This window comes from Diadema antillarum, unplaced genomic scaffold, assembly GCF_040938485.1.
Source record: "Diadema antillarum isolate AM-2024a unplaced genomic scaffold, OU_Dant_1.0 scf00000224, whole genome shotgun sequence".
Lineage (NCBI taxonomy): Eukaryota > Metazoa > Echinodermata > Echinoidea > Diadematoida > Diadematidae > Diadema > Diadema antillarum.
The window spans coordinates 150625-164010 of record NW_027271113.1 but is presented as its reverse complement, the minus strand read 5'-3'; the positions used below and the strand labels follow the sequence as shown (position 1 = coordinate 164010).

The 13386-nt window shown below is 36.8% G+C and overlaps 1 protein-coding gene across 1 annotated transcript; it reads right to left on the bottom strand.

The window, feature by feature from the left end:
* Window positions 1-1402: 1402 nt before the first annotated feature.
* LOC139724624 (sulfotransferase 1A1-like) lies at window positions 1403-10248 on the bottom strand. Its single transcript, XM_071635756.1, has 6 exons — window positions 9963-10248; window positions 7292-7533; window positions 6059-6182; window positions 4471-4565; window positions 3897-4086; window positions 1403-1512 (listed from the first exon to the last, which is right to left on the bottom strand). Exons 1-6 carry the CDS (start codon window positions 10246-10248, stop codon window positions 1403-1405), a joined length of 1047 nt encoding a protein of 348 aa, XP_071491857.1.
* Between the last annotated feature and the right edge of the window lie 3138 nt (window positions 10249-13386).

The following is a 13386-nucleotide window of genomic DNA, read 5'->3' as shown; positions in this document are numbered from 1 at the left end:
AATAATCCTGCATTTTTTTCTTGAACAATCCACAAGATTCTATTCAGAGAGCTATCCTTTTACGAGTCTTGAAAAGAAAGCATGATTATTGCGATTTAACGCAAATACGCCACAATAAGTAGGACACAAGTGGATATCTAGTGAGCGATTCAATACATAATATTATTTACATTGAAAAAAAAAATACTGCTCCCTATTCAAGCCAGGTGTGTATATCAAGTGGCCAGGTGAAATAGTTTAAAATCAATACATCAAAGTGTGCATTACGTTCATTACCATTTATTCCATTAACTGAATCAATTTATTCTTTAATGAGTACGACCGATGACAACCGTCAAGCTGTTGAATTTCTTACATTGCATAATATCTTATAAGAAATAATTATATACAAATATATCTATATATATATACACACATAACTAACAAAAAAAATGATCTCCACAAAATACCAAAGAAGCAAAAAAAAAAAAGAAGACTGTGATATATGAATATTAACTTGTCTATACAACAGTCTTCACAATATGAGCATCAGGTTCTTGAATCTTCGAATTGAGTGAGGTATTAATCATGTTTCAGGTTTTCTTCGGAAGGTGGAGGAAGGAGGACAGTTGTTACTCGAATTCAAATGTTAACCCACTCCCGTGGAGTCGTTCTTGCAATTCCCTGTCGAATTGCTCACTTTGTGCCACGGTGAAGTATTCGGACATAATGTTAATGTACAACAGACATTTGCATTTTAGGTAACATGTCCACGCAACTGTGGTCACTTCAATAATCCTGCATTTTTTTCTTGAACAATCCATGAGATTCTATTCAGAGAGCTATCCTTTTACGAGTCTTGAAAAGAAAGCATGATTATTGCGATTTAACGCAAATACGCCACAATAAGTAGGACACAAGTGGATATCTAGTGAGCGATTCAATACATATTTACATTGAAAAAAAAACTACTGCTCCCTATTCAAGCCAGGTGTGTATATCAAGTGGCCAGGTGAAATAGTTTAAAATAATACATCAAAGTGTGCATTACGTTCATTACCATTTATTCCATTAACTGAATCAATTCATTCTTTAATGAGTACGACCGATGACAACCGTCAAGCTGTTGAATTTCTTACATTGCATAATATCTTATAAGAAATACATTTGTAATTATATATAAATATATATATATATATATATATATATATATATATATACATAACAAAAAAAAAAAACTTGACCTCCACAAAATACCAAAGAAGCACAAAAAAAGAAAAAAAAAAGAAGACTGTGATATATGAATATTAACTTGTCTATACAACAGTCTTCACAATATGAGCATCAGGTTCTTGAATCTTCGAATTGAGGTATTAATCATGTTTCAGGTTTTCTTCGGAAGGTGGAGGAAGGAGGACAGTTGTTACTCGAATTCAAATGTTAACCCACTCCCGTGGAGTCGTTCTTGCAATTCCCTGTCGAATTGCTCACTTTGTGCCACGGTGAAGCAGTTCTTCCAATCACCGATGATTCCTATCCGATCACAAGAACAAGAAACAAAGCAAAACAAAATCATAAAAAGGACCATTAGTTTTGTGTGTTTCTTTAAGCTGTCTTCTCTTGTATTTCGTAATGTCACTATTAATATATAGCATCATACCGTTGCTATCTTTCTTCTCCCAGCCCTAGTTTGTGTACAATAAAAGTGGGTCATTAAGTTTTAGGCTTAGAAATAGCAATAGAATTGCACAAGAAATATAAATCACGTAGACACACGAGTTTCATGTAATGGGAAGTTATATTTAAGCCAAAAAAAGAAAAAAGAGCGGGTACCATCAATTAAATAAGTAAATTGCTTTCTTTGTAGAAAATAGTGTCTTTCTTCACAGTAGATGACCGATAACTTGTAACGAGCGGCGCTTTCCGGTCACACGAGGAAACGTCACGAGTTCATTTACTAGTGTGAATCAAATTACTGGTCTGGTCATGAAGTTTTATACCAAGGCAGAACCAGGGCAGAACAAAACCATAAAAGGGACTATTAGTTCCGTCCGTTTTCCCAGGCTGTCTTTTCTTGTATTTTGTACTGTCACTAGTATCATACCATTGCTATCTCTCTTCTCCCAGCACTAGTTTGTGTACAATAAAAGTGGGTCACTAAGTTTTAGACTTAGAAGTAGTAATAGAATAATACAAGATATAAAATCACGTAGACACACGAGTTTCATGTACTGGGAAGCTATATCTAAGCACAGAAAAAAGAGCAGGGTACTATCAATTAACTAAAGTAAATTGCTTTCTTTATGGAAAATCGTGTCTTTCTTCACAGTAGATGACCGATAACTTGTAACGAGCGGCGCTTTCCGGTCACACGAGGAAACGTCACGAGTTGCTTTACTAGTGTGAATAAAATTACTGGTCTGGTCATCAAGTTTTATACCAGTTGAAACAATTTCGGAAACTGTAATCACTTGGGGGCTATCCAATCTGAATAACAGAGCATTAAAAGGGTAGAAGAAGTAATGAAAATACTAATGTAAAATATAACTTTCTCTTTTAACCACAGGTGTCCACTTTGAAACGAAATGCTTATTGTTTTTTACTCATTAAAGGGTATGATGAATATCCAACAGCTTTTTAGTGCAATAAACGTTCAGCTTACAAACAGAAATTATGCATTCTTTCCTTGTTACTTAACTTTACATCCAATGAGCTCAAAAGACTGCAAACTCTGTCGATTCATCGCAATCGTATTTTTCTTCCTACCCCGTTTGACACACACACACATTATTATGGACTTTTATCGCAAAAGTGTTAAGCGCTTGTTTTCTTGTTTCGTTTTAAAGTGAGTCCATCATCGGATAGAACAAAATGAAATCTTTCAAGTGATTCCTCACTTGTTACATAACAAGGAATATTCTTGAAGGCGTAATTAGAAATATTCGATCTTTTCTTGTAGTTCTAGTTGTTTTGTGGTAACTTTGGTAGGAAATCTCAAATTAACAAGAATGCAGTCAATTTGTTTTGAGGTCAAACTTTTCACATATTTTGGCATATGTTATCTGTTTGAAGCAGAGAGCTATAGTGTTCATGTTCTTCTATCATTTGCTTTGTTTTGCTTGAGCTTTCCAGTCATATGACAGGGTGTAAAGCAATTTGGAGTTTAGATAAAAGCATATTTTGTTCTTCGTACTATTTCGTATTCACAAAAAGTTCAGCAAACAACTCAGTAAACCATATTCTACAGCTGAAGTGATCGTACTGTTGTATAACTATACGCTTTATACAGTGGATAAGGTTGTCGTCTAATGATTTACAGACTATGGGCTTGTATCCTTGGTCAAAATATTTCACCCTACCATGTCCTTGACGAGAAATACTTAAATTGGTACCTGATAGATCAATAGATTGAATTTCTGAAACAACTGTAAGAACACTCAGCTGACGAGGCTTTTTTTTATAGATGAAACCATTACTGATACCTTTGATGGTCTATATCATCTTAATGCCATATAGCGTATCAACGATAAACAGTAAAACAGAAAGACCTACATATAAATTTATTGAATATTATGTACATTTCTTATTTTTGTATACATTTAATATAATGAAGTTGGCTTGACCACGTATGCGTGATGGGTGTTGCATTGTATACAAGTAGTCGTGTCGAAGGAAGTTCTCCAACTGACGTTGCAGTAGTTCACATCATTAAAAATAAGTGCACTCCTGCAAAGTACGTCCCCTTAGCTTTCCCTTCGTCACGACTACAAAATGATGAGGATGAAATAATAATGATAATAATAATAATAATTATTATTATTATTATTATTATTATTATTATTATTATTATTTTTTTATAATTATAATAATTATAACAATGATTATAATGATAATGATGATGATAATAATACTCTCACCTTTCCTGTAGTAACTGACAGTGCCGTACGCTTTGCCATACTGATTACCATCTTCCAAGGTCTCTTCAAGACGTGCCATCTCTTTTCTGATTCCGTCGATCGAGGTTTTAGAAATGACGTCATCGAGTATGTCCTCGGATACCGGGTGGTTGATGAATTTTGCTATACTTGCGACGCACGCTCGCTGTTTCTAGGATAAATCAATAAACTAATATATTAACGACTAAATTTTAATTAATGATTTTTTTAATTAATGATTTGATTAATGATTGAGAACGGAAATACATGAAGAGCTGAAAAGAACTTTTTATCAATCTGTCTTTATCAAGATGTCATTCCTTCGTTTTCGTTTCCTTAATTCCTTTTGTCTATAGACTTTAGCAATGCTTCCGTTTATAAATCAGGTAATGCATAGGACCCGAGCTGACAAGTTTAATGGGTGAAATATACGCTTGATTGGGCCAGTGTTTCACCAAAACAACAACAAAAAGGCATCTCATTGCAACTGAATTTACTTTGTTTTCGAAGGGTAACAAGCAAGCAGAATTATTTTAATATCATGCAAAATACGCACCGTTTTCATGTCCTCGAACTTCAAGAACATGATGTTCTCTAAGTGTTTGACTTTCCAGTAAGACAAGACATGCTTGTCCCAAGCTCCGTAGCTGTCTGGACGACGAAACGGAGGAAACAATCAACAGTTATAAGTGTTTTAGTTTTCTTTTTCCACATTCCAAATTTCATAGGAACATTATAAACACTTTCAGAATTAAATGTTCATATTGTCGAATACGCACAAAAAGGGAATAAATGCATGTGTAAACAATAATACGAACAAAGCAATAGTTGATCGGGCTTAGATTTCCAGAAGTGATATAATGAGTACGTACATGAAATTCACAGTTGTAACGAATAACAAATTATGAAGTAGGATATGCATACATCACAAAATAACTTTAAAAAAGGACCTGAATGTCGATTATTTAATGGCGATCATCCGAACGATGATGAAGATGATGATGATGATGATGACGATGATGGTGGTGATGAGACCCACCGTAGGTTGAGATTATTTTAAAAAGTCCCCCACTGGCCCCACCCCCATTCTCCCCAGATCACCATTCGCACAAATCCCTAGCCTTTAGCCAAGACTGTCGGGACGTATATCTCCTTTGTGTCTGAATTGAGACTAATCGCGATAAAACAACAATCACATCCGGGATCGCCCAGACCGCCAGATCACTGTTGCTAACGCCATCTCATTCAAGGCAGCGGAGGCCTTGACCAAATGCTAACAAATCCCTTGCCCGCCAAGTCCAGTGGCCTTATGACACGAAATGCGATACATAAACCGAGAATGTGTGACAGCTAGCATGCCTACGATGATTTTAGAGCATGCTGGCGATGCAGAAGATGGTATTAAAGGTTATCAAAGAGACAAGGATGTTTTATATAATTCTATGATTTGTAGATAATGATGGGAGACAGGGTATTCAGTATAATAATGATGACTTGCAGACCAGTGACAGGAATCAGAATGTATGAATTCACTTCAAGGAGATACTTTGTAAATATGGCCTCGCTCGAATTTTTTTTAATGGTGAAAAAAAGGAAGAAGACAATGGTTGAAAAACGACATACCACCCTCTATGAAGATGCTAGGGAAAAATACAACCATACAAAAAAATAACCTATTAATTGAAAAAGAAATGGAATGAAGAATAAAAGCGTTGGTACTTCCTACATACAATGTGAGTTCTTTTTTACTGTTTATCACACTTTCTGGACGAATTTCAGATTTGATAAGTGTTTTGAAAAGTAAAAATTTTTCCGTTTGATATGAATTGTCGTAGTGACGCTTTAAATCGGTATTTCGCGTTCAAATCCCTCCTCTCCAATGTACGCACACCTCGCATCAGAGCTTCTCAAACAATTGATTACCAGGTGCTTTTAATCCATATCCTTATTTAGGTCTTTTTTAAGATAAAGTGTGATAAATGTAATACATTTGAAACCCTGGGATCTGGAAAATCAAGTGAGGAAAAACACGACACCACACGAAATCTGTGAATTTACCAAGATATCAAGGTGATCGTTCATATTCATAAAAATCATCGATTGCAAAGAGTAAAGCTCGAAGAATATTTGCCTTGTTCTCTTACTTTTGTCGGTAAAGATGTTATTCAGAATCTTGTCCCATGTATAAAATTCGCCCTGCGGTGTAAGAGCTACAAATTTGAAGAAAGACGTCATCACGTCTTTTGGATTCCTCGCCAGGTATATGATCTGCGGATTAACAACAATGTGTAGCGAGACCGTCATGCATGATATTTGTTATTTCAAAGATTCGTCAATCCGAAATGAAATAACGTTCGTTATTCCAAAACACATAAATTCCCAATACCTAGACGTTTCTTTATCTGAAAATGAAAACGAGTTCGTTATTCTGAAGGCTTGTAATTCCTAAATTGAAATAAGGTTTGTTGTTCTAGAGGTTCGTTAATCAAAAAATGAAATATAGTTCGTTAATCCGCAGGTTCGTTAATCTGATGATAAAACGAAGTTCGTTAATCCAAACAGTTGAGAATGATCGTATTAAGTACCTTCGGAATTACGAATCTTATTTCATATTCGGATTAACGAATCTTCGGCATGTGATGAACCTTATTTTATTTTCGGACTAACAAACCTTCGGAATAACCAACCTTATTGATTTGATTTGATTTGATTTATTTATTCTCTGTATGCCATTTTTTTTTCAAGTACATCAACTTTCTGCAATTTCATTAACAAAGTACAAAATACCGGTAGTATACTTTATACAATTGTCATCATTTTCATCAATTATGCAATACATCTGTAGTATAATTACATGAGTAACATTTGTTAATAATGTGCATACAGAACGATTGCCAATAATAAGCACTTATCCTATTTTCGAATTAACCAACTTTGGAATATGGAACTGTAAGTACTGACATTTGTTACGTTCAATTCACTACAGTTTCATTTTTTTTTAATCCAACAAGGAGTAAAACAAAATACAAAGCATGCATTACACCATCATATTGTCTGACATCACATCACATCACATTACATCACATTTGCATGCCACATAGAAGAAGAAGAGGAAGAAGAAGAAGAAGAAGAAGAGAGAGAGAGAGACCGAGAGACGGGGAGAGAGAGAGAGAGAGAGAGAGACGCAGATACAGAGATAGATGGATATATTCCCTAAATTAGTGACATGCCACAGGGAATATAATTGTACACGAAACATTCATCAGCACTGTTTCTTATCATAAATAAAAATGTTGCCTGCGATCATTACTGCAATAACGAAGACACCTGGAGGTTGTGATACCGTAAAGGAGAAGGTGAATGTTACCAGTGGTTACCTTCGCTTTGGCCTCAAAGATTCCTGGCGGCAGGAGGTGGAGCGGTAGATGAGAGGTCATCACTCGGGGAGAATCCATTTTCTCCAGTTCGCGATAGAAAGGCCTGATTGGTGAGCTGGACTTGAGCGTGTCCTTGTTACACATGCCCCCCTCCAAGTGATGCTTCATAGATGCTCGCCGCACGTTCTCCCACACTCCGTCGGCTAGCAGAAGACCCACTGTCTCTACCATCCAGTGGGTGCCTGGAGCAGAAAGATGATTGTCCAAACCTGTTGCTTTCGAGACTTGATAATTCGCAATAGATTTCATAAGGCAAATCCTGCATGGTTGCCATATTTAAAAAGCGTCTTCTCAAACAATGTCAAAACATATCGCCTATCGAAAACATGGCGTCGAGTTTTGAATCTTCTTCAACATGCACACAATAAGGGGAAAATATATATTTTGAATATGTTTGTCATGGAAACTCAGGTTATCTCCCCTAGGAACGACACTATTTTGTGAGGTACAGTAATGAATACAATGAATCAAATGAATATGTTGCTGTTGCTGTTGTTTTCATCTATACGATCACCGCAATGAGGAGAATTCAGCAGCAGCATTAGGAGATGATGGAAATGAACGATACTGGAGGAATGCCGTGATATCTCTACATCGGGTGAGAAGATGGCCATAAACTATAACGTTACACATTTTCATTACACGGTTCTGTGTATCATTGCGCTCCCGGTGCGTTTTGCCGTCAACTCGATGCTTTTCCCACAACGTCCTTTATGATCCAGATGTATGAATTCCTACCTGGTAATGCTAAGGTAATATAAAACGCATAAAAATTATAGCACAATGCCAACACAAAGGACTTAATAACCCTGCATGATTAAGATCGTATTACCATCTGGAATATTGCGAACGTTTAATGGATGGCCTTCAATTCTCCAGAATGGTTTAGTCAGTGTGGTTGGAAATCTCGTTGAACTAGAGAAAGGTAGCGATCAAATCGTGCTTATAAGATCTTAATCATGTTAACATGATCTTACTGACTCTGACATTGTAAATGTTTAACTTGAGACAGCCACCTGGTGCATGGATAGGCTGATTGCATGAAGAACCAACTAAAACATTCTAATGAAAACAAGATAATAGTCAGAGAGGTGAAGGTTGAGGGGTGAATTTTCTTCAATTTGTCTCCCTCTACAATGAAATTTAATTTGTAAGATCACTACTGATAATGTTGTAATTTAACAAACATTTCGCAAAAAAAAAAGGAACCACGGGACTTAAACTTGTCATCTGCTGCTTTCTGCCCAGCAACACTACCACTGGGCTATCCATGGTTTCCGGCAGTGACACGATGAACCTAAGACTACTTAACATAACAATGTCGGAATTACGGAGCTTTGGTATTTGTTCCAGAGGAAGAGAAATTGAATATTCACACCTAAAACATTTTTGCTCGTGGATTCCTGTCTAACGGTAATGAGAAATAACCTTTATCAAATGATATCCTTTGGGTACATGGATAAGTATTGCAAGCGTCGAAAGACGAGAGTGGGTTACAAAACTCACAGTACTTGATTCTACCTGCATCTTGCTCCACGTCAACGTTGCTACCGCCTCAAGAGGTATGCATGAGATGTATATGCTTATTAATAAATAGGTATCTTTGTGTAATACACAAATGACGCCCTGCTTTATTCGTCAGATGACGATGTGACAAGGACAGACTCCCATATGTAATGTTTGTCAGGATGTTTTCTATTGTCAGATGAAATATGCCAATCTCCCTTTGATGAAGAATATCATCCCTCACTTTGAGGGATTTTTATCTTCTTCTTTTTTTCAATACAATCCATTAATCTCTCTCTCTATTTTCTCTTTTTTTTTCAGCTGTGCAGATTTGTGTCTTGGGTAGTATGTTAAAGGGAACGCAAACCCAAAGAGCAATGTGGATTGAGTAAAAGCATTAACATTAATAGAACACATCAGTGAAAGTTTGAGGAAAATCGGACAATCGATGTAGAAGTTATGAATTAGTTCTGGTGCTGGAACCGCTGGATGAGGAGACTACTAGAGGTTATGACGTATGAGTGGACAACAATATAAAGAAAATATAAAAGGAATTCCACAAAAAATCACTTTTATAGCAAAATGAAAGAGTACTTGACTAACCGCTTTCAGAAAACGGGGGGAATAAGTGCTACCCCTAGCATATGTCAGTATCACGTTGATGGAATGCGTAATTTTCATGAAAAATGAATTTCTATTGAATTCCCTTTATATTTTCTTCATGTTGTAGTCCTCTCATACGTCATAACCTCTAGTAGTCTCCTTGCCCAGCAGTTCCAATACCAAAACTTTAAAAATTCATAACTTTTGCATCGATTGCCCGATTTTCTTCAAACTTTCACTGATGTGTTCTACTAATGTTACTGCTTTCACTCAATCCACATTGCTCTTTGGGTTTACGTTCGAATTAACAATATAGGGTATATTTCCCGCCCTCCACTCTCTCTTTATTTTGTATAAGGAAAAGAGAAGCATTACAATGTATGAGAGTAATGAGACGATTATCAAACAATTGAGGAGGAAGAAAGAGAAACAGAATAGATGCCGACATAGACCATAACCATTTAGTATGTATAACAGGCTGGCGATATAAGTTTGATCTCACCTGATTTCGGAGAGGTGACTATAATGATATCATCTGGATGAAACTTCATGGACTGGACCCCTTCGATAATCTCGGGCTTCATGAGAGGGGGGAATACTATGCCCTTGTAAGTGTTCTGGCGGGGCGCCGGCGTTGTCCCGTTCGTCAACGTCTTCTCTTTCATTGTCCCGTTAGTCAACGTCTTCTCTTCCATTGTCCCGTTAGTCAACGTCTTCTCTTTCATTGTCCCGTTAGTCAACTTCTTCTCTCCCGCTGTCCCGTTTGTCCACTTCCTCTCGTCCGCCATCTTGGATGATACTTGAAAATTATACAATAACCAATCAACCAGAGAATGATCGTATTTCGCATAGCATCAAAACAATTATGCATCTTTCACTAACATACACAATGAAAGAAAGTCCGTCACCACGTATGCTACCCCTCATAGTGTGAAAGACAAGGTTAAGATTCGAGCGTTTTTATAATCTTGTGTGAGTGGGTGTGTGCGTGTGTGTGTGTGTGTGTGCGTGAGTGTGTTAGCAGTGTATTCACAGAGTGTACACATAGGGTGCGTTTATCAACTCATTTTTTTTTTTTTTGTTGTTGGCAGAAACAAGTTTTTCAAACGGCTTTCAGGGAATTTTTAAGAGATGATAAACGCAAAGTTGTATTGATTATGGGGTTCGGAAAGCCTTTTTGAAAACCACAAATTTTTGCTTTCCGAAACAGGTTTCAGCCAGAAACGTGTTTCTAGAAGCGAGATAAACTCAAAGCTGTTTAAAAATAGCTTTGTACCTCTTCTCCTAATTCTCTTGTCAAAATGGGCAATATAGCTGCGCAGTGACAAGGCCAGTTTTCGTGTTGGCGCTGAGTTGATAAACGCAACTTATTTTGGAAGGCGTTTGCAAAGGGCTTTGGAAACGACTTTTGATAGTGGGTATGGATAGCCGTTTCAAACTGTTGAAAGATGATAAACGCAGCCATAGTCGACTGTGGGAATACACTGTGTAAACAGGGTGTTCAGTGTTCGACACAAAGTCCACAGTCGACAATGTAAACATACTGTCGGACACTGCGTTCACACTGCTAAAAAGACTTGAATTTAACGCTGTGATTTTTCCAGCTCGATTTGTCTTGAAAATGCTAAATGAGATAATTTTGAACTTCTCTCTTTGTTGCCTTTTCGACGTTTTTCCGGGCTTAATGCTTGTGACATTGCCAGGAAATGCTGCACTTTAATTCGACTTTGAGACACTCCCGTACTTTACTGTTATCATGTTACTCTTTAAAAAAATATCGAGTGAAAATATTCACTCTTAAAGGAGTGAATACAAAAAAAAGAGTGAATTTAGAGTGAAAATGTTCATTTTCACTCATTTTGGAGTGACCTCAGGGATCACTCGAAGATTTAGGAATGATCCCTGAGGTCACTCCAAAGCGAGTGAAAATGAACATTTTCACTCAAAATTCACACCAATTTCACTCTAAATTCACTCTTTTATGTATTCACTCCTTTAAGAGTGAATATTTTCACTCGATTTTTTTAGAGAGTAGATTCAATTGGATGTCTCTGAAAAATGTACTGTTTGTCATTGTATTGACCCCGATGCCCACGAACTGTTGGATCTTAATGTTCAGACATTGTTGTTTGATGCCTGAAAATTATAAATGGAAACTATAAAATACACTTTAAGAAATGCTGTGTCGTTTCGACCTACTTGAAGCTCGGATACGTACCAGCAAAAAAAAAAAAAAATGATAAGAGCTGTTCAAGAACATTTTAACATGCTGTATGTGACTTTGAAACAGAAAACCAACAAGAAGTATAGCACACCCAGATTTCACGTGAGGGCTCAAAATAGGTAAAACAGGCCAACCTAGTCAATCTTGAGCTTTCCCTTTTTTAAGAGCAATTCTTCTTCTGCACTATTCTAAAGTTTGGGATCATCAAACGAATAGGAAATCGTGGTTTTAGCAGTTTTCTAGAACACTTATTTTGTGTGGAATAGTGTGATTATAGGTAGGTCTTAGAAGACCATTTGCATTTCTAGAAAATACTTTACAAACTCCTAACATTCAACTCTAACAACTTTTGGAGGATAATGCTACCGCTCTGAAAGTTGGTATTTGTTATGGGTAGAATGTGTAATAGAGCATCAAAAATTTCAGTGCAGTCTCATAATCCCTTCATTGTGGTTGCTGTGGTGTTCTACATCCTGCTTTTTGTCGCATTCATTGCAGGGCTGGCACGCCCTGGCAAGATTAAGTGCGTGAATAGACCCTTTACTTCAGAGCATCAGTACACACATTTCGAGAGTATGTGCTTTCTTTCAAATATTCCGTGAAGAGAGTCCACTTGAATTGAGTTGTATATCATTTAAAGCTTAAAGTCTGTTCTTTCAGAATCTGCTTTTAAACCAACTAAAAATTCATGTCTGGCAACTTTTTGCTTGTTTTGTGATGCAGGGTCACAAAAAAATAGATGAATATGGTATTCCGAAGAATTTATTAATTTCGTCTACACATTTTACTGATTATCCAGTGCCCCTTCTATTCCACTCCAGTATCAACACTCTACAAGGTTAACCCCCCCCCCACACACACACACATGCACACACAGAGACATAAAACAAGCGAACAAACCAACAAACACAACAGCTGAAACTGAGAAGCAGGCAACATCATTCATTTAGCTCTAAATTGAGTAGAAACTCGGTGATAAAATTTAATGAAACGAGTGGAAAATTGATCAATTTCATCAAAATATTGATTACAGTCAGCAAATTAGTTTGTACGATTGAGAAGATAACAAAAATGTAAGTCATATGAAAGTTGTGCAACCTGCTGGAAACGTAGGACCACAATTTATAAATAAGGATGTGTGTGTATGTGTGCCATTGACATTTGTGTGCTAGCGCGTGTTTTCGTAATAAATGATCGCGAAGTAAAATCTTATTCGCGTATGTACAAATTTAGAAAATAATGGTTAACTTTTATTTTACGTGCCATTGTGAACCTACCATCACCTGTAAAGCAGAGGGGATTAAATCGTAGATAATTTAAAGGAGTTACTGCTTTCTGGAGTTGAGATGACTTACATTTTAGCTACACCGTGATCTTACCTTGTTAATTCCAGTGATTTAATAGGGGAAACTATCCAAGCTCTTCAAGCAGAGATTCTGTCAAGTGCGTCAAGTTTTGCCTCGGGCTCCGCGTCCTCTCCGTGAAAAACTTCTCTCTCGTGATGTCACGCGAGTAAATGGGAGATGGTTGAGGCGAGTTCATAAATATACACCCGAACCCTGCAACTCTAAGTACCTGCGGATGGGTGGTACTTTATTGTAGGTCATATTGGATCTAGCCAATCCCAGACGCCTTAAATTGGTAATAATATGTTTTTTTTTTATCGATGTGTCTTGTGTGGTGCGTTACCCGTATAAAGTCG